Source organism: Protopterus annectens, chromosome 10.part0, assembly GCF_019279795.1.
Source record: "Protopterus annectens isolate FY-2018-M chromosome 10.part0, PAN1.0, whole genome shotgun sequence".
Taxonomy (NCBI): domain Eukaryota; kingdom Metazoa; phylum Chordata; order Ceratodontiformes; family Protopteridae; genus Protopterus; species Protopterus annectens.
Genome location: NC_056744.1, coordinates 543,905,330 through 543,932,124, shown reverse-complemented (window position 1 = coordinate 543,932,124; position 26,795 = coordinate 543,905,330). Strand labels below are relative to the sequence as shown.

The following is a 26,795-nucleotide window of genomic DNA, read 5'->3' as shown; positions in this document are numbered from 1 at the left end:
TCTCTCTACTTCAGGGCAGAATCTCAACACTTTCAGTTCTCTACACTTCCCTTTGGCTTATCTACTGCTGCCAGAGTTTTCACAAAATGCCTGGCTCTGGCCATTGCCTTTTGCAGACTTTACCCCTACTTAGACAACTGCCTTATTCAGGTCGGCAGATGGCCAGGAAAAGCTGCTCAAACACCTGGCCTTTGTAAAGAGCCTACTAGCCTCCCTAGGGTACACAATCAACAAAAGAAAATCCAAACAGGTGCCCACCCAAAGGATAATCTTCCTGGGAGCAAGCCTGGACACAGCATCCCAGATGGCATACCTTAAGCCTGGACACAGCATCCCAGATGGCATACCTTACACCAGAGAATTTTCCTGTCAGCTTACTTCTCTCAACTGGCCACCAGGCCCCAGCTTTCTGCAAGGGAAATCCTGCAAGCCCTGGGGTTCATGGCATCTTGCATACTCCTCATTCTATATGCCAGACTGCATATGAGGAAACATCAGTGGTACCTAAAGAGCCTTTGGTGTCAGCACTCTCATGACTTGAAAACTCTTCTACCTATTATTCCTTGCCTGAGAAAGGAATTTTTTTTGAAACAGCCTGCTCCCACAACAAGGGACTGGCCTTCTCCCCACATCCCACCGCACAGACCCTCACTGCAGACTCATCAGACTATGCTTGGGGTGCACACCTGGACGGCAGGTGCATACCGGGCCAGTGGAGTCCACAGCAAATCTCACTGCACATCAATCAAAAAGATGATGGCTGTGCAGCAGGCCTTGATAGCTTTCAAACCCCTTCTCTTTCCAGAGGCTCAAAGCAGACAACACCACTATGACGTGGTACATCAACAAGCATTCTTACCCTCTGTGCATGCTGGCCATGACCCTTTGGCTCACAGCCTGTGCCATACAGCTACACCTGTTAGCACAATACCCACCAGACCCTCTCAACTCCCTGGCAGAGCAATTAAGCAGAAAGCTTTTGGACTGACACAAGTGGCAACTCAACAGAAATACCTTCTTCCTAATAACTCAGAAATGGGGAACCCCAAAGGTCGACCTCTTTGCCTCCCACACCAAGCATCAGCTCAGCAAATTCTGCACCAGGGAGCATCACATGGCTTGGAAAATGAATGCCCTGTGTTTCCGCTGGGTCAATCTATCGGTCTATGCCTTTCCTCCACTACCTCTCATCCCCAGGGTACTGCTCAAAAGAAGGGATGAAAAACGAAAGACCATTCTCATAGCTTCAGACTGCCCCCAACAGCACTGGTACCCCTTGCTGCAGAGTCTGTCCCACTGCCTTCATGGCATCTTCCTCAGATTCCAAACCTCCTAACACAGAGGGAATGTGAATTTATGCACCCCCAATTGCAGACACTCAATTTGGCAGCTTGGCTTATTCCCTAACCCTGGACCAATCTGCCAGCCTCAGTAAACAGGTTTTGGATGTTATCTGTGAGGCCAGACTCCCTAGCACCAGAAAGTCTTGTGCAGATAAATGGAAAAGGTTCTGCACCTGGATCCTGGCTAAGGGAGCCAATACGGCACAACCCTCCATCCCTCTCATCCTGGATTACTTAGCTGACCTACTACACAGTGGTATCTCATTCTCCTCTATAAAAAATCATGCCTTTGCTATTTCTGCTAATTTTCCCACTGAGCAGCCTCTTTTCTCTCACCCTTTGATTAAACAGTTCATCAGAGGGGCTAGCAACTTGAGACCCCCCAGAAGGGCACCAGCACTAGCTTGGGACCTTAACTTTGTCTTAGAAAACCTCACCCTGCCTCCCTTCGAACCAGCTTCTTCTGCAGAGCTAAAATTTCTCTCCTGGAAGACGGCCTTCCTTCTGGGCATCACTTCAGCCAGAAGTCTCTGAGCTGCAAGCACTCATGGCTGTGGAACGCTTCATTATTTTCCATGCAGACAGGGTATCCCTCAGAACAAACCCATCCTTCATGCCCAAGGTGGTGTCCAGTGTGTGGCACTCAACCAATCCATTCATCTGCCCACCTTGTTTCCTAATCCCAAAAACAAGGGGGAAAGGATTCTGCACTCTCTAGATGTGCACAGACAGCACAGATACTATCTGGACAGGACTAAACCCTTCAGAAAGTCTGATCAATTGCTGGTTAGCTTTGCTACAGGGGCAGAGGGCAAAGCCATCTGCAAGCAAATAATTTCCAAATGGATAACACACTGCATCCATTTCTGCTACAAACAGCATGATAAGCCACCCCCAAGGGGATCAGGACACACTCCACCAGAGCAGCCTCCACCTCAGCAGCTTTCCTCAGAGGAGTCCCCACCTGGGACATCCTACAGGCTGCAAGCTGGACATCTGTTCACACTTGTCATTACCACATGCCTCTCTAATCCAAATCCAGAGCAGGGACTGCCTCTGCAGTCTTGCAGGGCATTCTAGCCAGCCCCTAGCTTTCTTAACTGCCTCCACCCATTTCCTCAGCTTTGGGAATCTACCTATATGTGATGACGACTTCTTCTTCCGGCTTTTCCCAGTTAGGGGTCGCCATAGCAGATCATCTGTCCGCTCATGATTGGCAGTGGAGATGTTCATCGTGCCATACTGCTGCAGTCATTACACTTGGGTTATCCTGCCGTCAGGCGGGTCCTCAGTCGGCCGAATTCCAAAGTCTTGGTCCGGCGTCGGTTGTCGTCGCTTCTTCCCTGACATCAGAGCGGCAGGGGTATAAAAGAGGCAGCCAACACCATTTTCTTCAGTCTTTCTTGCCGCGCGGTGCCCGAAGCAGAAGCAGTTCGCACGTGCCGGTCGGCCAGCTCCTGAGATTTCCGAAAAGGATTTCAGCCGAAGTCTTCTCTGAAGCTAAGTACCCCATTGGGGAAACTTTTCTTGCCTCAGACCGATGTCAGACAAAGTTAATAATTGCATTTCTTGTGGGAAGCAAATACCGCATAAGGATTTTCACTCATACTGTATTCCTTGCCTAGGCCCAGACCACGACGTCTCGGGCTGCCGCTTTTGTGCTAGGTTCAATAAACGCACTATAAAACGTCGGGCGGAGTTCGCCCTTCATTATTTTGGCAAAAATTTAACTACAGCATGTCGTTGGATCTTCCGACACCAGGCTTAATGAAAAAACACAAAGATAAAGATAGGCATCCGAGGCCCAAACCAGATACCGAGACCACGCTTAGGCCTGCCGCCGGATCTCCGGTTCTCAGTGAGGCTCCTTCGCAGCCCCTGACTACCGCTGAATCTATTTTACCGGCGACCTCTCAATCTGAAGTTGCAGGCCCTCCGGAGCCAATTACCTCTCTAGACGCCGATGCCACTCTTGGCGGGGAACCAGAAAATTTAGCTAGATCTTCAGTTTCTGAAGGCATTTTCAAGCCTACTTCTATTGCCATTAAATCTTACTCAAAAGCTAAAGCCCCTATGAAAATTAGGAAACAGGGCCCTCAGACCCCCTCTCAGCAACCCATGCCTAAAAAGCAGATGCTCAAGATGGCTGAGGATTTAATTACTCTTATCAGGGGTTCTCAGCCCCCCCTTAGAAAAAAGACCCAGGTTGGAGGAAGACTACCCTTCCTCAGATCAAGCTTCCATTACCTCAGGTTTTTCTGAGGACCCGGATTACTCCTATTCTCCCTCTGAAGACTCTGATGCAGAGGAATCCGTTCCCTCGGTTTCCCCCCCAGAGGACTATTCTTTCGGCGAAACCTTGCATACCTTGAGGGAACACTTCCACTGGGAAGGACAGGATTACTCATTCTAAGAAAAGGCTCCGGGAGTTTCTCCTTCTTCCTCAGCATAGGCCCCTTGCTATTCCTCCAGTTTTAGATATTTTGGATGATGTTTTTGCAGAAGCCAGTCTGAATCCAGACTCCTTGCCTCCTGCCCCAGTTAAACCAGACAGATACTACCGGGTCCCTGATTCCCACCAGTTTTTATATAAAAGCCCTGCTGCTGACCCAGAAGCCATTTCACAGGGTCCTAAGGGGGTTAAGGCCTCTACTGCAAAAAAATCCTTTACCTTCTGAAAGAGATTCCAGAGCATTAGAAAGATGGGGGAAGAAGGTGTATACTTCTGCCACTTTAGCCATGAGGGCATTAAACTGCCAATTTCACATGCTAAAATACCAGCAGTTTTTGATCTCCCAGTTGAAACTTAAGATGACACAAACAGATCAACCAGATTTAAGAGATGCAGGATTTATTGCATGGAGCAGAACAAGTGGGAAAACATACTTTACAGTGTGGTTTTGATTCATTGGAGGCCTCATGTAGAGCAGCTGTCACCGTCTCTGTGATGTAGACATGCTTGGCTAAAAGAGCAAACCTTACCAGATCATGTAAAAGCAAAGTTATTGGATGCACCATTGCAAAAGGATGTATTTGGTGTCAAAGCAGAGGAGGTTTTAAAGAAAATGGAAGAAAAGGCAAAATCTATGCAAACAGTTAAAAATTTCTTGCAGGTACAACCTCCTCGCTTCAGTAGAAACTGGCCATCAAAAAACTGGTCCTTTCCAACCACAGACAGACCCCAAAGGGGTAGGTACAGACGCCCCAGGGGCAGAGGACAACCACAATGTTCTTACAGACCTAGACAATGGCAAACAACAACTCCAAGAGGTGGATTAGAAATGCCTCAACCATTCAGGAAGCAAGCTCAATGACTTCCCCCTACGCCTGCCAAACAAACATTAAATGGCAGCACCATTGGGCGGGAAACTGGCCTTATTTTCAGACAATTGGCACATTATTACACAGGACAAATGGATTCTGGACATCATAAACAGAGGCTACAGATTCCACTTTCATACCCTTCCAAAAATGAAAGGTATGCCAAACCTGCCACAAAATCAACGGGCAGAGGCACAAAAACAAATTTCCGCTCTCATGGATATGAAAGCAATTCAAAAGGTACCTACAAAAGAACAAGGTCAAGGTTTTTATTCAAGACTATTTCTGGTACCAAGGAAGGACAAAGACTGGAGACCCATCTTAGACCTATCTATCCTGAACACATACTTAGAGGTACCAAAATTCAAGATGCTCACATTACAGCAGCTTCTTCCCATGTTGGGCAAGGAGTCTTGACTGGTAACGTTGGACCTCAATGAGGCATACCTGCATGTCCCTATCAGACAAGATTGCAGAAGATAACCTCAGATTTCTTGCAGGTACAACACATTATCAATTCTCTGCATTGCCCTTTGGCTTATCTACTGCACCCAGAGTATTTACGAAATGCCTGGCATCAGTAATTGCATTTTGCAGACCACAAGGAATACAAATCTACCCATATCTGGACGACTGCCTGATCCAAGCGGACAGCAAGGACATTCTACTACAGCATTTGGCGTTTGTAATAAAAATGTTAAATTGCCTAGGGTACACAGTAAACAAAAAGAAATCAAAACTAATACCCTCACAACAGATAATATTCCTGGGTGCCAGCTTAAATACAACGGCCCAGATGGTTTATCTCATGCCAGACAAGCAAAGGCAACTGTCTCAATACTTCAGAAAAATGACAACTTTAACCCAGCTTACTGCAAGGAAAATCCTGCAGGCTTTGGGGTTCATGGCATCCTGCATTCTACTAATACCATTTGCAAAGCTGCATATGAGGAAACTACAATGGTACCTGAAAAACTTATGGTCTCAACACAAACACAGCCTGGAAACAATTATACCACTCATTCCATGCCTTCAAAAGGAATTTTTGTGGTGGGCTCAAGCATGCCAAAGAAACACGGGTCTCCCTTTCTGCATACCTCAAGCAAATCAAACCATCACAACAGATGCTTCAGACTACGCCTGGGGAGCACACATGGCAGGTCAGTGCATTCAAGGAAGATGGTCTCAAAAACACATGCACCTTCACATCAACCAAAAGGAGATGCTAGCAGTACAAAATGCTCTTACAGCCTTCAAGGACCTATTGCATCCAGGTCAACTATTAATAAGAACAGACAGCACCACAGTTATGTGGTACATAAACAAACAGGGAGGCACACATTCCTACTCCCTGTGCAGACAGGCAATGACCCTGTGGAACACAGCATTGGCCTTATAAGTACAACTACAAGTGCAATTCCTGCCAGGAAAGAAAAACATTCTGGCAGACAAATTAAGCAGAAATATGACAGATCCTCATGAGTGGGAGTTACACCCTCAAGTATTCTCAATGATAGCATGGAAATGGGGACAGCCAGACATAGATCTATTTGCCTCCTACAGCAATTACCAGCTGAAAAAATTCTGCACAAGGACCTATCATTCACAGGCCTGGAAAGTGGACGCTCTATCTTTTAGTTGGACAACATTGACAACCTATGCCTTCCCACCTCTACCTCTACTGACAAAAGTTTTACTAAAAGTCAGAGCAGAGAGGCCACAAATGATTCTCATTGCTCCGGACTGGCCTCGTCAGCACTGGTACCCGCTCCTAAAGAGCCTATCTCATTCACCACCTTGAATCCTACCTCAATTCCCACTTCTGTTGTCTCAGCAAAATTACAAGATCCTCCACAGTCAGCTCAGGACACTAAATCTAGCTGCATGGAAAATACCTTAGCTTATCAATCTACACTCCTCTCAGAATGTCATCTTGGAGGCCAGGAGACCCAGTACCAGAAAAACTTACTCAGGCAAATGGAAGCGATTTTGTGCATGAAACCAAGCAAAAGGCCTAAATCCTTGGATATTAAATATACCTCAGATTCTACAGTACCTAGCTGACATGTTAAACAGTGGCCTTTCCTTCTCATCCATCAAAATCCATGCCTCAGCTATTTCAGCACAATACAATACGGATCCTCCCTTATTCTCACATCCTTTACTAAGACAGTTCCTCAGAGGGGCAAAAAATATAAGGCCCCCACGAAATCCACCAGCTCCAGCTTGGGACCTTAACTTCGTACTGGAAAAATTGACATTACCTCCTTTCGAACCTGCCTCCTCAGCAGAACTGCAATACTTGTCATGGAAAACAGCTCTGCTTTTGGCTATTACCTTAGCACGCAGGGTTTCGGAGCTACAGGCCCTTATGGCAGTGCAACCTTTCCTCATTTTCCATCAGGACAGAGTCTCTTTACGTACCAACCCTACCTTCATGCCAAAGGTAGTATCCAGTGTGGCTTTGAATCATGCTATCCATTTACCTACCTTTTATCCAAACCCCCAGAATAAAGGGGAGAGACTGCTTCACTCCTTGGACATTCACAGACAACTTCGATACTATTTGGACAGGACAAAGTCATTCAGAAAATCTGAACAACTTTTTGTGTCTTATGCTGCTGGTGTTCAAGGAAAGGCCATTTCCAAACAGACCATTTCAAAATGGATAGCCCACTGCATCTGCTTTTGCTATTCATTTTATGGGAAAACGGTGCCAGGATACATCAGCTCACACTCCACCAGGGCAACAGCTACCTTAGCAGCATATCTCAGGGGGGGGTCCCAACCAAGGACATTTTGGAAGCAGCTACATGGATTTCAGTGCACACTTTTACTAAGCACTACCACCTGCCACTATACTCTAAATTTAGAGCGAGCTTTGCCACCGTAGTCCTGCAGGGCATTCTAGCCCCTCCTAATTCAGCCTAATACCAGCCACCCTTCCATAGCTTTGGGATTCACCCAAGTGTAATGACTGCAGCAGTATGGCACGATGAACATAGTACAGTTTTGTACCTACCATAAATGTAGATGTTCGAGTGCACATACTGCTGCAGTCCAGGTTTCCCTCCCTCTATCCCCTCTCAGGACAGGGCTTATGACAAACACCTCTAGCATACATCCAACTTGGGATACTTCTATATGGTGTATTTGCTTACAACTACTGATTGGTTTTACCTGCTTATGTAAGTTTGCATAACATCATGTATTGCCTGCCTATTTGGGGGCACCTGACATCTGGGGCAAGAAAAACTGAAGAAAATGGCGTCGGCTGCCTCTTATACCCCTGACGTCAGGGAAGAAGCAACGACAACCAACGCCAGACGAAGACTTTGGAATTCGGCCGACCGAGGACCCGCCTGACGGCAGGATAACCCAAGTGTAATGACTGCAGCAGTATGTGCACTCGAACATGTACATTTATGGTAGGTACAAAACTGTACTTTTTATGGTGTTGAGTTGCCAGCCCGGCGTCCAACCTTCCACAGAAGGTGCACACACACATGCACACACTCACGCCTAGGGCCAATTTAGAGTTTCTAATCCACCTACAGCATGTCTTTGGGATGTGGGAGGAAACCGGAGTACCCGGAGGAAACCCATGCGACCACAGGGAGGACATGCAGACTCCGCACAGAAGGCACCCCAGCTGAGGATTGAACCATAGAATCTCTTCCTGTGAGGCAGCAATGGTAAAGCTACCCGCTGCACCACCGCAGCTGCCCACCCAAATGTGATTACTGCAACAGTGAAACACGAAAAACATAGTACAGTTGTGTACACTTACCATAAATGTAGAGGTTCGAGTGTATTCACTGTTGCAGTCCTGGTTTCCCTCCCTCCATCCCCTCTCTTTCCTTTAGTTACCCTTCTTCCTTGTTGTTCTCCTTTCCTTACAAGGGACATACTGGTATTTATTTTCCACTGGTGGGGTTCTTCCACCAGAACCTGGCCTCTTACTTTGGGGACTCCTGTCAGGTTCGGCAAGAAAAACTGATGCAATGACGTCTGCTGCCTTCCTTTATACCACTGACGACCTGACATCAGTCCTCAAACGACAGTAACCGACACAGAAATACTGTGTCTCAGGTATGTAGGCAGGCCGAAGGCTACCTTGGCAGGGATAACCCAAATGTGATGACTGCAGCAATGAATGCACTCTAACATCTACATTTATGGTAAGTGTACACAACTGTACTTTCCAATATCATGTTGTTCCCAGATGGAAGCTGAAGAAGAATGAAAATAGGCAAAGCAGTTACACAGTTATGGTGAGTATATAAGTTTTATATCTGATGTCGTTTTCATTCCCTCCTCAATGTATGGGACAGAGTCACCAGCTATGAGCGTCTTGGGTGGCCATCATGGAATGATATTCCAGAGTACTGCAGGCACTGGACCAGGTGGCTGCAGCACAAGTATCGTCAATAGAAGGTGTGGACCAGAAGACAAATGAAGTAACCATGGATCTAGTGGAGTGAGCCTTAGGAGGTCTGGACAAAGATGGACCTCGTTGACTGTAAAGAAACAATGTCCAATGTGTTAGCCACTTTGCCAACGTAACTGTAGAGACTGTTTTCCCAACCTGTTGGGAACAATGGAAACTAACAACTGATAAGTTTTTCTAAAAACTTTTGCTCTGTGGAAATAAAAATGGAGCTGTGTACATAGACAAGATGAAGCGTGTATTCACCTTTGTTAGAAAATTTAGAGAAGAACCCCAGTAAATTGATGCCATTGATGTTCATTTCTGAGGCTACTTTAGGTAGAAAGGATGGACTAGTATGTAAAGTGTGTCTATTTTTGTGGAAAACCAAGCAAGAGGATTTTGAAGAGACTGCTTGGAGCTCAGAAACTCGCTCTCTGAAGTAATGGCCACTAGAAAAATCATTTTCCAGGAGAGAAACTTGAAATCAGACTTGACCTAGGGCTTGAAAGTAGTCCGAGTCAAACCTTGCAGTAACAGCATAAGATCCGAGGGTGGAGTAGTGTCTTTAACCAGAGGTCATTTAAGGAATGCTTTGCACAGTTTAGAAGAAGCTGGAGGGGGGGGGGGGTATTATCACCAGTATGATCATTCAAAATGGCACTTAACTGAACCTTGATAGTGGAGAAACTAGCCTCGTCTTGAAAAATTGAACCAAGAAAATCTAGGACAGCAGTAATAGGTGCAGTAAAAGGATCTAAATCTTTCTGGTAGGTCCAACAAGGAAATCTTTTCCATTTATTCTTAACTTTTTGGGAAGACAACAGTGTCTGGTGATTCAGGAAGGAAAGCCTAGGCTGTCTAACCATTAATGGAATTGGAGAAACCATGCGGTCAACTTGAGGCCTACCGTGTCGGGATGTGTCATCCCTGAGTGATGAAAAATTAGATATGGACTGGGGTCCAGAATCCAGAGTGAATGTAGAAGATAAGACCATAGGAAGTGAAAGCACACTTGGCGAGGCCAAAAAGGGGCAATGAGGATAACCTTATTCTTCAACTGATGTGCTTTCTGAATAATTTGGAGTTTAGAGGTAAGGGGGTGGGATAAGCATAAAGGAGACCGAAGGGTCAAATGGGGACTACAACATCTCTTGGTGACTCCCTTTTGGGGGGAAGGTCAGAGCAAAGAACCTGCTGCACTTGCTGTGGGGAGAGGCAAATAGATTGCAGCAAGGTTGACTCTATTGATGGAAGATCCTCTCCACCACTGCTTGAGAGACCATTCATGAGGCATCAAAATGGATCTGCTGAGTTCGTCTGCTAGCATGTTGGATTTTCCCAGTATATGCGATGCCATAAGAAAGCAGTTGGAGGAGATTGCCTACTGCCATGCTCTCATTGCCCCTCAACAAAGGGAGATAGTACTGGGTTTCCCCCAGTTTGTTGATGTACTAAACCGTGGGTGGGAACATGAAATGGCATCCCTGATAAACTTCATTGGTCTGTACCCATCAACACAAGGAATCCTTGCAAACCTTAGAAATTTTTATTGGATAGGCTAGCGGCTGTACAAATATTGACCATTGGACAGCTAGAATCAATTGAAGAACATGCATTTAGAATTGAGCCTTGGAGACCAAGGTAATGCCTACTGCCATCGATCCTAAAGATTGAATAACTCGCTTTGCTGAAGAAGCATGTGAAAGAATGTCACCTGCAATTTTATGGACTGTACTCTGTTTAGAAGAAGGGCAGCCAACTGAGTTCTGGCATTCAGGTGAGCTTCTATAAATTCCAAGACTTGAACAGGTTGTAGCTGGGACTTGGCATAATTGACTGAGTAAAGTTCCTTACCTTCTCGAGGAGATGCCTGGTCAGAGTGGTGAGGAGCCAGTCTTCCAGGTAAGGAAATGCTTAGAATCCGAGCAGTCTGAGGTGAGCTGCTACCATTTCCATGCATTGGTGAACACCCTGGAGACTATGGGGAGACCAAAGGGCAGAGCAGAGCTGTGAACTGGTAATGACTGGCCCCCAGCAGGAAGCACAGTGATCTCCAGGAACGTAGATTCATTTTGATGTGATAGTACACTTCCTGGAGGACAGTAGAGCAAATCCAGCTGTCCTCCTTTAGGAAAGTTAGAATGGACTGAACTGTGGCCATATGGAACTTGGAGTTCTTCACAAATTGATTTAGATTGCTGATATCCAGAATGGGCCTCGGGTCCCCTGTTTTCTTTGGTACTAAAAAGAACCTCGAGTAAATTTTGAATCTTCTCTGGTTTGGTGGGACCTCTTGGATGACTCTTTTGTCTAGCAGTGTTTGAAGTTCTAAGGCTACTTATTCCCACTGATTGGGTGGAACACTGGGGAGCCTTTTCCGTTTGGATGATGAGGTGTGCAAAATGGGAATGAAATAGCCTCTGGATATAATTTTTTGCACCGAAGTGTGTCTTGTTATTGATGCCAGGAGGCAAACCCCCCCCCCCCCCGACTGCCTCCAGAGAAGAGCAGTTGGGCAACCCTTCAGGAATGCTGGAAGGGTTTATCTGAGAAGTTATCTCAAAACCCTTGGCTCTGCAGGCCTCCTCTGCTGCAAGTATGGAGTCTTCCGTTAGAACCCCCACCCCACCCCTCCCGCCTCTAGGGAAAGTTGCCCCTCATGAGTCCTGGAAGGGACCTTGCAACTTACGGAACCACACCTTTCTACCTTCACAATGATTCCTGGGAAAGGATCTCTTGGGGGGGGGGGTAGAAAAACATATTTCCATGGTAGATGGTCTTTCCATCTTGTTTGCTATGAGAGAGCATTTCTTTTACTGTAGGGCCAAACAGGGAAGATCCATCAAAGGGAGCATTGATGAAAGATGACTTGGAAGGGCTTCGCAAAGTCACGCAAGCACATTAGAAATAGACTGAAGGATGGCCAGCTGCGAAGATGGCTGTTTATGCACCTCTGCTGACATGGACCTAGGAAGTGACTTGGAAAGTTGTTTAATCAAGTCTCTCTGCAGTATGGTGAAATATGTCAAATAAGTGACTGTAAAACAAAGGTCACTGAGGTGTAAATGTGCTTTCCCAAACCTGCCCATTGCACTGGATATCTATGTTCTGTCAGCTCTTTGTTGTGGCAGCCACCACAGCCATGGCATCCGCAGGAACTCCCTTACTCCAATGAGGCCTGCTTCTGGGCGGGGAAAGAAATTTGTCCAGTTAAGGAGGGATGGGTTCCACGGTTTCTGGTTCTTTCCATGCCTGTGAAACACAAGATGTTATAAGGTCATCAGCTGGGGGGGGGTAGCCCAAGACGTAGATGGGCCAAATCTGAAGGCTTCTAGGAACACTGACTCCTCCTGGGAAGGAGGATTGGAAGGCGATCCACCTTTCTGGCTAAGGATCACTACAATGTCTCCAAAGGAGATCTTCTGGTGGAACCTTGGGGATCCCTCCCCTTCATCAAAGGCAATGTCTTCAGTTAAAGATTCCTGAAGGGAATCTATGTGCCTCCTTTTGCATGGTTGCTTATGGGGGGACCTTGTGTGTGGGATGATTTGGAGAGAGGTATTACAAGGTAGGGGAAGCTTCTGCAAAAGAACTACCTGGAAGCTCAAACGAGCTGGCTGTCCCTGTGGAATAGGTTGATGAGGCTCAAAACTTGGATCCAAAGGCAATGGTAGGGTGATAGGATCAGAAGAGATGAGTAGACTGGACTCTTGGGTTAAAAGAAAACCCTCTCCACTACCTCAAAGGCAGAAAGACTGGGAGAAGCTGTTGCTGGTCTCACTGAAGCCAAAGCTGCAGGCATTGCAGAACCCTGATCCTGCCTAGGCTTCTCTGTCAAGGGAAGAGTCAGACCCTAGCTTTCCAGCGCCAAAGGGAAGTGACGGCTGTCAAAGCTATATCCCCACATTTTGCACTAAAGCTTCAGCTCCGGGACTCATCTTGTTGTCCAGGAATTGGCGTTGAATGTGTTAAGGATGCCATCTGAGTTGACATATCGACTGTCCGAGTACTTGGGTCTGAGGGCTCTGAAATTGCTGGAGGGATCAGAGAAGGAGATACAGCTTGATGGGATTCAGGTTGGAGGGACCTGGATCTGATGGGCGACTGAGATGGAAAGACCCCCATCTGGATCTGAGCCCTGAGGAATTTCCTCATCATCCTTTTCACATCATGGAAAGAAATCAGGAGGACCTGATAAAGAATGACTTGGGAGGGGAACGTGACATTCTCTTGAGTCTCTTGTAAAAAGGTGATTGGAGCCATGGGGAAATAGGCTCTGGTGAAAAGTGAGGGCTCCAAGATCAAGGAGATAAGAGTGTCCCCGACGTCTGATATGAAGATGTCTGATCCAATCTTTTAGGTAGTTTAGCTAGCAGCTTTGAGGCTAGAGGAAGTTTTAGAGATTGGGTAAGAGAGCATTTTCTGTGCTCCCTGGACTCCAAAGAGGATTTCTGTTTTCTTAGTGGATGTTTGAGCCCCTGAGACAGAAGAATTAGTGGAAGAAGCAGATGTAGACAGCAACCTCTCTAACACCAGTTTGTTGCGATGATCACTTAAGGCCTGAGAATTGAAACAAGCGCAAATCTGACAGGAGGTTTCAAGGTGGGCTGCTGCTAAACAATATACTTACTCCCTGTGGGCATCAGAATTGGGTATCTTACGTCACAGGAATTGCACTTCTTAAAACCTGTTGGCTTTTCAGACATGTCCAGAAGAAGAAAATAGGTTAGAAAGATTTTTTTTTTTTAATTAGAGGAGTAGAAAAAAGAATATCCCAGCAATGGTGTATGAGATACCTGTATATGGGGTAGGAAATAATTCTTAGGAGGAAAGTGAAAGAAGGGATTACCAACTATAGTAAAGATAATACCTGTAGATAGGAAAAAAAGGACTTTAAACCTTAACTCAGAGAAACCTGATAAAAGGAGAAGGCTGAAAACTAGTACATCAAGATAAAGAAAATGTAACCTTTTTCTTTTTTTAACTTAAGAAAAATGTAGAAACAACCCCCCCCCCCCCAAGATCTTGACAGAGTGTGATCCACATCTGAAGCTTTGAAGCAGCAAACAAGTTGTGGAGGTATTAGAAGGCTCTGAGACATTATGGTTAAAGGAAGTAGCACGAGAGTTGGATGCAAGAGTCTGAGTAAATACGGCCAAGTGTGATCCGAGACCCATACTTTGAGGAATGAATGAAAATGGCAACATGAGATCAATAGATATTTGAATGATTACTGCTGCTGTAGCTGCACCATCCCTCCACCCCCCCCCCTTGCTTTTGGTGCGTTTTTTTATATGATGGTGTTGACATTTTTGTTTTGTTGTTCCTGGCATAGTCCTTTCAGGGTTCAGCCTCCATCTTTCTACTGGGATGAAAGCTCTAAGGATTTCATGCCCCAACTTGTCTTTTAGTCAGCTCAGCTCAAGCTGCTTGACAGTTGGGCATGTGGAAGGTGCCCTGAAGCTTTGGAAGCAGGCTGGCCGTTATATCTTTGGCAGGATATAACCTATATAGTTAAAGCAGTGATCATTCAAACATCTATTCTTGTGATAAGCTTAACTTGCACGACTGTACTTTTAGACTTCATGGTCTATACCCCTAAATATGTGTTCCTTATAAATGTGGTTATATATTACTTTAAAATTCAGAAAAATCTGTTTGTTTTCCTTCTGATCTGTAATAAAATGTTCCTTACACTTGATTGAGGGTGATGTCATTGCACTGGAAAGTTGAAGATACCTGTGTGTGTGTGTGTGTGTGTGTGTGTGTGGAAAAGGAGACTAGGCAGATACCTCCTTAAATGCTAATATAAGGTGAAATGCATACATTTTTGCTCATTTCTAAAATGGGGCTTTGTAGTATGGGTCTGCTTCCTTTCCATATTATTGATAAATACAGAGTAGAATTACTGTTCTTTGTAGGGGTGCAAGGGTTTACAGAACAGAATTATTCTTTTTAGAGTTGCAAAGGTTTCCAGAGGAAAGGTGTAGTGATGATAACATCATTCTTATGTTCTTGTATGGCAAATTCTCCATTATGAATTAAGTCCATTTTTTGAAATTGTCTGATTTCACTAATTCACTGCAAATTCTATTCATAGGTCAGCACATTCAGCTCCCTGCTGGGTCATTTGCCTATACTAGAAGAGAACCACTTGGTGTCTGTGTTGGAATTGGAGCCTGGAATTATCCTTTTCAAATAACCTGCAGCAAGGCTGCTCCTGCATTGGCATGTGGTAAATATTATTTATTTTATTTTGCATGCAGGAATGGGGCACTTCTTTGCCATGTAAGTGTGCATATCTTTCTGACTGACTTTCTGCATTGTTTTCACTGTGCACTGACAGAGAAGAGTTTATTTTCATTAACGGTAAATCCCACAGCTGAGGAGTCAGGTTGCATCTACCAGTTTGTTCCATTTGCTACAAGTCTAGCAAGTGGTAGGTACCCAGTGAATTACTACTATAATTGTTTTCGTTCGCACTGTAATACTGCCCATCCAAGCACACCTTGTAATCAGTAACTGTGCCTCATTATTGCTACTACTATTTATTTCATTCATGCTGCTTTTGCATCTCCATAGGACCCTGCCCGATGGCTCCCTTACTTGCATCCAATCAAACCATTCTGTCTGCAACGTGGAAGCCAGACACCCCTGGCCTAAGAGATGTGAGCCCTATAGCCCATTTACCTCTGCTGGAATAGACTAATCAGCCCATTCATTCCCCATCTATGCGAATCAGATGGTAACGAGAGGGCCATCTTGCTCGTCCTGTGGAGTGCCCCCCCCCCCGATTACCTCATAGTGGGTCTCTGAGCTCCACTTCATGTTGCCTACAGTTGAAAATGTGCCTTTGCCCTCTGATTTCAATGATTTATGCACTTGTGCAATGGTAACTTCTGCTTAAAGCCTGAATTCAGTGCACTGTTCTTGTTAGAGGAGTGATCCAAAGCTATCTTCCACCCCACCCCTAGGATGACAGATTAGACGGTGACAATTCACTCCCATCCTCCCCTGTGTGCCTGCTGCAATACCAGAGTTATTATTCAAACTCTGGTCATCTGGGATGTGGTGAGGGTGTCATCTGTCTGTGCCAAAAAGATGGGTTAGCTAGAATACATTTCCTGTTTAAAGTGAGAAAATTTTGCATTATCTGTATTGAGTATGCTTCAGGATTGTGTTTTGTGCTGTTTTCAGAGTTATCTTTTTCTGTCATTTTTGCAGTATTGTCATATAGTGATTTGCTTGCCACTTTATTAACATTTGTGTACTTCTCATCACATCTTTTAATTTGTAATGCTTGTGTAAGAATTCTTATTCATTTGTAATGTAAGATTTTTGTACCATGTAGTTATACACAAAAAAACTGTCTAAATTGATGCTCCCTGTGAAAGAATCCCTTACACTTGTGTAATCTGGAACCACTTCAAGATGCATTTTATGCAATAATGTAAAATGTACTTCAGAGACAGTTGGCTGCAAGTGGAAGACATTATTAGCTAATCTACATGTCTCTGAATTGCATATAATACCACCTCTGCTAAGTAGCACTTTCTGGTGGTGATTACTACTGGCAACCCTTGCATCTCGTTAGCAGAGGCCACCCCTGTTATTCATTCTGCATCTCACATGTAAATATTCACTCAGATGTCTCCACAGACACAACAATATTCATTCTAGCTGGCTTCCCTCCAATGCACACACACTTCAATGCAATCACAAACGCATTTACCCATTCATGCATACATACATGCTGTTGCAGTACTGATTGTTTTGCTAGTTGCAGTAGTGGGGTTAATTAGACAGATACCTACACCAGACACCATTTGTACCCCTGCAGATATGCACACTCGTGCATCCCCTCACCACTTTTTCTCTGCTGACATTTCCAAAACTTAGATGCAGTCATGATTTTCTCCACTGGAAAGAATGGGGGAACATAGAGTTTTAGCTGTTAATTTACACAGCCAGGTGAGTCTCTGAATTACTCTGATGCCATAACTCCCTTCACACAGAAAGGAGAGCACATGATTAATTAGTATTAGTCACTCCCCAGTGTTACATTAGTATTTGGCATGTCCCTGGAAGCAGTGTTTTTCTACCAACCATGTAAAATAACTGGTGGGCCTGTTTCTGAATCGGAAAGTGTGTTCATGATTGCTTGACTGTTCGTGTTGGGGGCTTACAACTCTCAATAGCCCTTTCTTAATGCCAACAACTGTTTTATGTTAAACTGCATATTGCTTTGTGTGCCTTTTCACTCCTGCAATCATTATGGGCCTGAACCAGAAATGGTAATAACAAAACATCAGAAAATCTAGTGTATTTATTTATTTTACATAAGTACCATGTATGACATACCTCATAAATGTCCAGATTTCACAGAATGTTGTGATTTTTGCCTCACATGTTTGGTCTGTTCCTCATAAAATGTGTTGTTTTTCTGGCAAATCACTGAGGATATTACCTACATTTCAGTTTCAGATTTAATATCCTTCAGAAAAAAATGCATGCTAACATAAACCCTGTTAGTCTAGCAACTTTCTAAGTTTATAAGAGCGGTGTTTAAAATCTATCCCTTTTGGGGCCTTTGTTCCCCATTATTATAGACTTTGTCCAGATTTCTTGTGCTAAGTAGTTGAGCGGTATGGTGTATGATGTGGCATATAAAATGTTTGCTTATAAACTGGGGCACAATTGTTTGATTTTTAGTTCATTGGTAATTCTAATGTTAAAGTAATGTATTACCTATATACATTTTTTTCTGAAAGAGGACTTTCATAGACAACAGATCATAAGTGTTTTTTTTTTTTTTTTTTTTAAGAATAATTCTTCAATGCAGACTGTTTCATAGTTTGTGGCATGCTTTTCCCCAGTTGAGATGGGGGAGAGGGCTTGCCCTCCAACCTGGAAGTCAAATCATGGTTTGTTGTCCATTCGTATTCACTGGCTTCGTCATGATGTTACATTATCACTTCATCTTTTCTGGACATATAAACATCCATTATGCTCTTTACTGTTACAACCTGTGCATTTAACTTCCTGTCATATCTTTGGGTAGGAATGTTTTGTGTCCCAACACTTGGACTGCCATCCTTGGGATGGATTTGAGGATATGGAGTATAATATTGTCCCATTCTAAGGCATGTTTTTTCTCTTCCTTATAGGTGCTTTTGTCAACGCGTTCATACGTTGTACTAAACTCTGAATTTTTTTTATAAACTGAATCTTGTGCGAGGCTGTAGTAGGTAAGCCTTCTAGAAAATGAAAGTGTACTAGGGAACCACTGAAAACTAGGGGACTAATAGTGGCTTCCATTTTCTACTGTTCAGGTGTGGAAAGGTGGTGCTTACCTGTCAGTTTGTACTGTGTGCAACTGAAAGGATAGCTTAGAATCAGGTGCCGCCTGGAGGTAATACAAAGTAAAAATCCAGTTAAAAAAAAGTAGAAATCTGTTAAAAACAAGAACGTTGTTTAGTTTGTATGGAATTGTGTGGTGGTGGAAGTCTGAAACAGGAAAATATATTTTAACCTTTTTGAACTGAGGATGACATCTTGGAAATAAATATGGGGCCAGTTTGGTCAGCACACCACCACTCCTACAGAATGCTATAGAATCCACAGGCAATCATCAGCATGAAGTTTTTTTTTTAAATGCCCCCAAGTCTTAGGTTTCTAATACTATGACAGGAATGGACCCCATTCCTAAGTCAATGTATGATTAAAGTTCATGAAATTAGTATTATTTCAGTCTTTGATGTTAGCCAAAATGCTCTTCGCACCATCTGCAATGTGCCCAGAACTGACTATTTCTGCAGTTTATATGTATCAGTAACATATCATAAGTATGATTGTAAATTCTTTTTTTTTTTTTTTTTTTTATTAATTAGTTTTATCGGTCCCGTTGCTTCTACTACTGTTGAACTGTCTGAGTATCCTCCTTCCACACTGCCCTAGTTTTTGCCCGCAAGTTCTGGTATTTTATGACTTTGTCTCTCTCTCTCTACGCAAGACACTGCAATTGCTGAGTTTATCAATTTCAGTGATCAATGCCACTTTTGTTTTCTTTTCATGGATTACTATATCTGGTTTTCTCACATCTGTTATTTGAGCTGTTGGTAATGGGTGACTCCAAGTGATAATATACTTCATAATTTTCTTTAATACTTTCTAGCTCATGTTGCCCGTTCGATTCTCAGTTAGAGCGTCTTCTGTGTGGCGACATGCGTGAATGGGCGTTCCTTCGTTGAAGATTGTGCGTTATGCCTGGCAAGCCAGCACGTAAAAATCTACTGCCAATCATTATCGGACCGGAGTTCCACTGTGGTGACCCCTAACCGGGAAAAGCCGAAAGACACAACAACTTTCTAGCTCACGTTTCCAATGCTTCTCAGCAACTTCAGTTTTGTAATGTTTACACAATCCCCGGTGCAACAGTCTTGCCACATATACAGTTCCTCTGCCATTAGTGCATCACACCCAGCAACAACAGCAGGGACTGTTTTACAGAGCTTGCATTTGTCTGTTTCTATCACATGCTCAATGGACTTTGTAAACCAACATGTATGTAGTCTACTTTCCTTGTCTCCCAATATTAACCTTTCATATTTTGGCTTAAATTAATAATTTCTCCTTAACCATTCTTGCATCAGATCCTGATCAATATGAAGTTGTTCCAGGAGTTTTCTGTACTTGAAAATGTATTTATGCCTTTTCCACATTTCTTGCCTTCCCATCTTCTCCTTATATTCTTTCGTTTGTTTTTTGGCACATTCAGTTGCTTACCTGATTATTATCTACTTTTGGTTTAGTTTCTATTCCCACTTGACACAGATATGCTTCTGTTAAACTAAGCAAGGAGGTAATCTTAGAGTAGTTCTCTTCACGCTTCAAAACATTCACTACGTTTGGATTTGAGATCAGCAGATATGTTTGCAGTTCTACGACTGCAAATCTATACATGTAATCAATTTTGAGGAGACCAATACCTCCTTCAGAACGATAGATATATAATCTTGGTATACATTCATTTTTATATATCATTTGATAAGCATGAAACATTTTTCTTGTTTTCCTGTCCAACTGATTCAGTACTTTTTGGGGCCATTCGATCACCTCAAAACTGTAAGAACAGGAAGAGTAAATTGGTTTATAGCTTGGACTTTTTTCCTAGATGTCAGGACTATTTTCAGTATTAATTTTAGTTTTCTAAAATATTTCTTACTGAGCATTGTTTGCGTTTTGTTTTATTGTCGATCCTTCATCAGTTTCCAGATATTTACATACTCCCTCCTGCTCAAGTTCCTTTATATCACATTTGTGTCCCAGGCTGATATTTTCTGTGTGCTGCAGTTTTCCCACTTTAAATGTTACTTTTGCACATTTATCAAGACCAAATGACATTCTTATATCATCTGAGAAAGTTTTGACCACTTTCAGTTGTGCTTTCAGTTCCTCACCTAAGGAGCTATATAGTTATAGATCTTCCACAAAAATAAGTTGTTTTCTGGTAGCCAAATTGTAATCATGGCCTAATCTGTTAAATAGACAGATTACTGGGTTAAAGCAAAACAAAAGAGCAGTGGTGACAGTTTCAGGGTCACTGTAATGTAATTGATCAGTGTATGGTGTGTTGCTCATTTGGTCAGGATAAAACAGTTGTGGGTTCAGTTCAAGCAGCGTTATTGCATACAAACACATCAGGATTGAGGCTTAGCAACTTAGACTTGGACAAATGTATAAACAGATTGACTACTGCACTCATACATGTTAGCACTCTGGCTGTTCACTCAAAAAGAGACTGCTGCCTGCACATGCTCTCTATTTATATGCACGTGCCCTCACTTTGAAATGCTTCTTTGTCACAACACACTGTTCTACATCCTCCCTCTTTGAGAAATAAGTCATGCACAGTAATAATGACAATAATCACTGACATACAGTTGTACAGAAATAATCCTTTGGCATGCAATTATACAGAATTAATTACAAGTAAAACAATCATGTCCAGGTTGCTGTGCATTTTACACTAGGTCTGGAAATACGTCCTGATCATGTTACAGAAAAATTAAGACTGGGTTTAGCAACAAGGACCGTCTTTAATGAATGTTCAACTACACGGACATCTGGTATATCATCAGGAACGGGAATAGGTACTAAGATATGTCCTTCAACAGCAGCATCATCTGGGTTGCTCTGAGCTTTCGAGTCTGCATCACAGGTACTATGCTGTGATATCGAGTTAGACACCAGAAGAAGATGCCTGTGATTTCTTCTGTATTCTAAACTCTCAGATTCTACCAAGTAAGATCTTGGCTCGGCACATACACCTCTCACTTGACCAATTCAGTCAAAACCTTTCACTGTTTGCATCCTCACTCTCCTCCTTTCAGTGGACAAAGAAGTCTGCTCATTTTATCATAGTTGGACTTCTGGAATGAATGCTTTTTGATAGTTGGGCTTTGATTGCTCTAGTGTTCGTAGCATTAGGCACCAACAAACTGGAAATGATAGCCAAGGTTGTTCGTTTGCCTAGACTGAATTGTCTGAACAGGTGAGCCAAGGAAATTGTCACAGCGCATATTTCTGAGATGAAACAAATTCATGAAAACATCAGTGTTGTCATGCTTTGACCTGTCTAGTAATTGCTTTGCACTTTATACTGCATGTCTAGGCTGTTTGACTGTGGGCACTCGGGATTACTGATAACATGGATAAAGTCCCACTCTTTTGCAAATTTCTGAAATAGCGGACTGGTAAACTGGCCACTGTTGTCAGAAATAACTTTGTGTGGACTACCATGGACAGAGAAATAACATTTCAACTTAGTAATGACAGTACTCGACGTTGGGTTAGGTAGCAGATCAATCTCGAACCAGTTTGAATAAGAGTCTACCAACAGTAAGTAATGTCGACTGTTCTAGTGGAATATATCGGTGGTTACTGTCGACCAAGGTAGTTCAGGAATCTGGTTTAGCTGAAGTGGTTATTTTTGCAAATGCGGTTTAGTACTGTTGCATACTGAACAAGATGAAAGTACTTTATCGATATCGTTTGATAGAGAAGGCCAAAATACTAGTCCTCTCACCCTTCATTTGGTAGCTTTGGAATCTGGGTGGCCATGATGCAAAATCTGGATGTACTCATGTTGCAAGGAAGGAGAAATGGTAACCTTATGATAAGGTTACACTTCTGTTGATACACAAAATTGCTTTGAAGGCCATCCAACATTGATGACATGGTTGAGTTTTGTAAAACTGGATCAGTCAAACTGGATCAGTCTTTGTATGATCTTAGCTCATCAAGTCTTGTGGTAGAAAAATTACACACTTACATGACAGCGAAGTCGAAATTCTCTACATCAAGCTTTTCTGTGGTACTTCTGGGCGATCTGGATAAGGTGTCAGCCAGATAAAGGAGTCTGCCTTTTGTATAGACCATTTTGAAGTTATACTTTTGTAATCTGAGCATCATTCTTTGTAGTTATGCAGGAGCTGTATGCATAGGCTTTAAAATAGTGACTAGAGGTTGAAGATCAGTCTGTGTCTGGTAGCTCAGCCATAAATAGAATCCTGGAACTTCGAACATGCGAACACAGTTGCCAAAAGTTCCTTCTCGGTCTGAGCGTACTGCATCTCAGTTTGGGTAAGAGTTCTAGACACACAGGTTACTGGTCTGCTTTCTTGGAGAATAACTGCACCAAGACCGAACTTTGAAGCATCAGAGGAAAGAATTACTGGTTTGTGGACATCATAGTATCTTAACGTAGGCAGACTGACAGTTTTCTGTTTCAGGTCATCAAATGCTTTCTGGTGGTAGTCCAAGCATGACCAGGTAACATTTTTGCATGTCAGCTCTCTTAAAAGCACTGATAATTCACTGAAGTCTGGTATAAACTTGCCCAAATAGCCATACTAAGAAAACACTGTAAGGCTTGGACATTGTCTGGCGCTAGCATCTCAAGAAGTGGCAGTTTGTTTCGAAGGATCTGGTTGTAAGCCTGAACTGGTAAATAAGTTATCGACATTAGTAACTTCTTGTAGCCTGAATTTACATTTCAGAGGATTGAGCTTTAGATTCACTTCACGTGCTCTTTCCAGAACTTTCCTGAGGTTTTTATCATGCTCTGCTTCACCTTTGCCTCTAACTAGTAAATAATCTACTATTGCCTCTAACTAGTAAATAATCTACTATTATAGCACATGGATAGCCTGAAAAAATTGCTGCATCGCACGCTGAAAGACTTTACTGGCAGAATTTATTCCAAAAAGCATTCTGAGAAATCAGTATCTAGTAAATGGCATGCTGTGTGTAGTCAATAGTGAAGATGTGCGATCAAGCATTTCTTGCCAAAATGAACTCTCTGTATCTAAGACAGAAAAAGTGGCATTTGGTATGAGGGTAGCAACTTCCTTGTCTGTACGCATAGGATGGTGGGGTATTTTTAATGCTTTAAGTCTCTTGGGTCAATACACATTCTAATTTCATCTGAGCTTTTCGTATGAGTGACTACCATGGAAGACGCCCATTCAGTTGGTTTTGTAACTGGACGGCTCACACCTTGCTGCACCATTTTATCTAACTGTACTTTGACTTTGTCCTGCATAGCTATCGGAACTCTCCTTGCTGGTCTGACCACTGGGCTAACCTCTGGGTCTAATTTCATGGAGTACACAACTGGAAGTTTACGTAGCTTGTCTTGGAAAATCTCTGCATACTCTGTGAAAATAGCATCAGTAAAGAAAGTAGTTTCATTTTTAAATTGTCTCTGAAACCTAATAATGACTGTACAAGTCTTTTGACTACATAAAATAGCAAGGTATAACTTCCCAGCTAAATGGCATGAAAGCACTACTGAGCCTTTGGTTTGAATCTTTTCATCTCCATAAGCAACAAGTTTCACACAGTTGGCCATATTAAGTTGTTCAGCTCTTAATCTAGCAAATGTTTCTGCTGATATGACATTGCACTTTGAACTAGTGTCTACTTTGAGCACTGTGGGCCTACCATTAATCAGGACAGTACAAAACACTTCATTTTTTCCCAACAAATCTACTGCATTAACCTTTTTACCATCTACATAGAAAGTAGAGTCGCAGCTTTCTATATGCTCAACTTGCTTTTTTAAGTGACCTTACTTTATAAATGAATGAGGCTTGCTTTATTTATAAAGCTATTGAAAGTGATTCCATTTTTTATACTTGCGGCATTACTGACTAAATTCTAAGCACTTTTCTCTTTTGGACTCGTGATTGGCACCACAATTACGACAGTTAAGAATGAGACTTGACTTGGGTTTTGCCGACTCACCCTTGTGCTGCACTGAGCATGTCTTGTTTTACTGAGCTAGTCTTAGGACTTGCTAGGAAGTTATGGGCTGTCCCTAGAAATCCTCCAGGAGCTACAGCTGCCGTGTGCTTAGACCTGTATCTGTTAGACACATGCTTCATGGTGTCTACATTTGCTCTAGAGGCTGCTAAAACCATGCTGTTAGCACTTGCAAGCATATTTGTGTGCCTTTCTTTAAGCTTGTGTATTTGACAAATCTCTATGGCTTTGCTTAACGTTAAATCACTGTCTCAAAGCAAAATATTTCTCACTGCAGCATTATTAACACAACGGATAAGCCTATCCTTTATCATCTCGTCTTTCAGATCACCAAATTTGCACGTTTTAGCCTTGTTTCTCAAGTCAGTAATACAAACTGCAAAAGTTTCTCCTGGCTTTTGGTCTCTTGTATAAAATAAGTGCCTCTCCAGTGTAATATTCATCTGGGAGGGGGTTATACATCTCTCTAAATTTACGTTTCAAGCACTCGAGTCCTCCCTTGATTCAGCTTGTACAACAATATGATGGTTTTTCCCTTCTCCTGCATATACTGCTGGTGCATATACAAATGAACGTGATCTTTCAATGACTTCTGACCCCACTAGATTAAGCGGAGCAAGTGCCCTCATATGTGTATCTGTATCAGAAAAAGCTGCCTGTATGAAACTATCGTATTCCTGCTCAAATACTCTCCATTTCTCTGCAATATTATGATCAAACACAAGTGGACTGGGTCTACGAAATGCCTTTGCAATGCCAACACACAGTAATAAAGATCCTTAGAATTATGTACGAACATACACACACACATCAGAAATTTATGCCAGAAACTTGTAATTATGCTCAATCACACAATAAACTCTTCTAAATAACTGCACTTTGCAAAATACGACTCCCTAGCACAAGAACACTATGAAATCACTGTACTTTGCAAAACCACTCTCATCAGTGTAAGAAACACTTCAAAATGACTGCACTTTGGAAATTAACTGTACACAGCACAGGAACTTCTCGAAATGACTGTACCTTGCGTAATAACCCTGTACAGTGTAAGAAACTCCTTAAAATGACTGCACTTTGAGAAATAACTGTAATTTGCACACAAAAACCCTTGGAAATAATTGTACTGTAATAAAGCACACACTGTAAACACTTTGCACACTCTTAGATACTTCAAACAACTCTAGTTATGCTTTGAATAGCTTTAGTCCATGCAAAATAGTAGCTCATATCAAAAAACATGGTCATTTACTAAAAAAAAAAAAAAAAAATGCAGTCGCTTTGCTTTTCCATGCTTAAATCGCCCCTTTTATTGTACTCATTATGCCCATTTGACTTTTAACATGATCATTATACTTTTCTTTTGCTTGTTTTGCTTTTAACATGCTCATTGTGGAAATCAGAAGTAATTCTGAATGCTCTCATGAGTATTTTAAATAATTCTGTCAAATATCGTGGTTTTGAACATTTAGTTTAATCAGTAATGTGTTTTATGCTTTTCGTTTGATTAATGAGTTTTGTGCTTTGCAAATGCTTTGTATTGTTTTCTTTACTAAATCATTTATGCAAGTTTTAATTACCTGAAATTCATTTCTGACCTTTTTTCTTAATCGTTTGAGCGGGTTGGGACAAGTCATTCCTCAGTATACCTCTATTTCTGTTCAGGTACATCACTTCTGGCACCTCGTCATTCAGAAATCCCTCTTCTGACACCATGTGGCTCATCCAGTCAGGATAAAACAGACTAACAGTTGTGGGTTCAGTTCAGGCAGCTTTATTACATAAAAAAACACATCAAGATTGAGGCTTAGTAACTTAAACCTAGATAAACTTATGAACAGATTGACTACTGCATACATACATGTTAACACTTTGGCTGTTAACTCAAAATGGCACTGCTGCCTGCAAGTGCTCTCTGTTTATATGCACATGCCCTCACTTTGAAATGCTTCTTAAAATCACAACACGCACACTGTTCTAAAAGTTGTATCTTATTCATCTTTAAGCACTCCTTTATCCATGAATGTGGGATGCTTTTTAGTAATCTGTCCATGCCATACTTGGATTCTTACCCTTGTTACAATTCTCCATTATGACTTTAACAACTAATGATCCTTTGTTCCATGTGACTTTGTTTTGCTATGCTTTTGTACTATTGCTATAATTGAGTTTTCTTCTAAATGAGTATAAACTCTGTCCGCATCGATTCCAGTGTATAGTTTATACATCATCAGAAGGCAAGTTATTGGTCTATAATTTTTAAGATATCTTGCAGGTTCAATCTTAAGGAGGATTATGGAACTGTATGAGGTGATGCACGAGGTGCAAAATGAGGTACTGGAAACATGTTTTATAGCCATATGGTTTGGAAA

At 42.6% G+C, this 26,795-nt stretch overlaps 1 protein-coding gene across 1 annotated transcript in view; it reads left to right on the top strand.

Moving 5' to 3' along the window:
• Positions 1–26,795, top strand: part of LOC122813214 (4-trimethylaminobutyraldehyde dehydrogenase-like) — a 958,904-nt gene that overhangs the window by 277,620 nt on the left and 654,489 nt on the right. The window contains exon 4 of the mRNA XM_044085400.1: positions 15,197–15,331. Coding sequence (XP_043941335.1) covers positions 15,197–15,331 — 135 coding nt within the window. The remainder of the gene's footprint in view (positions 1–15,196; positions 15,332–26,795) is intronic.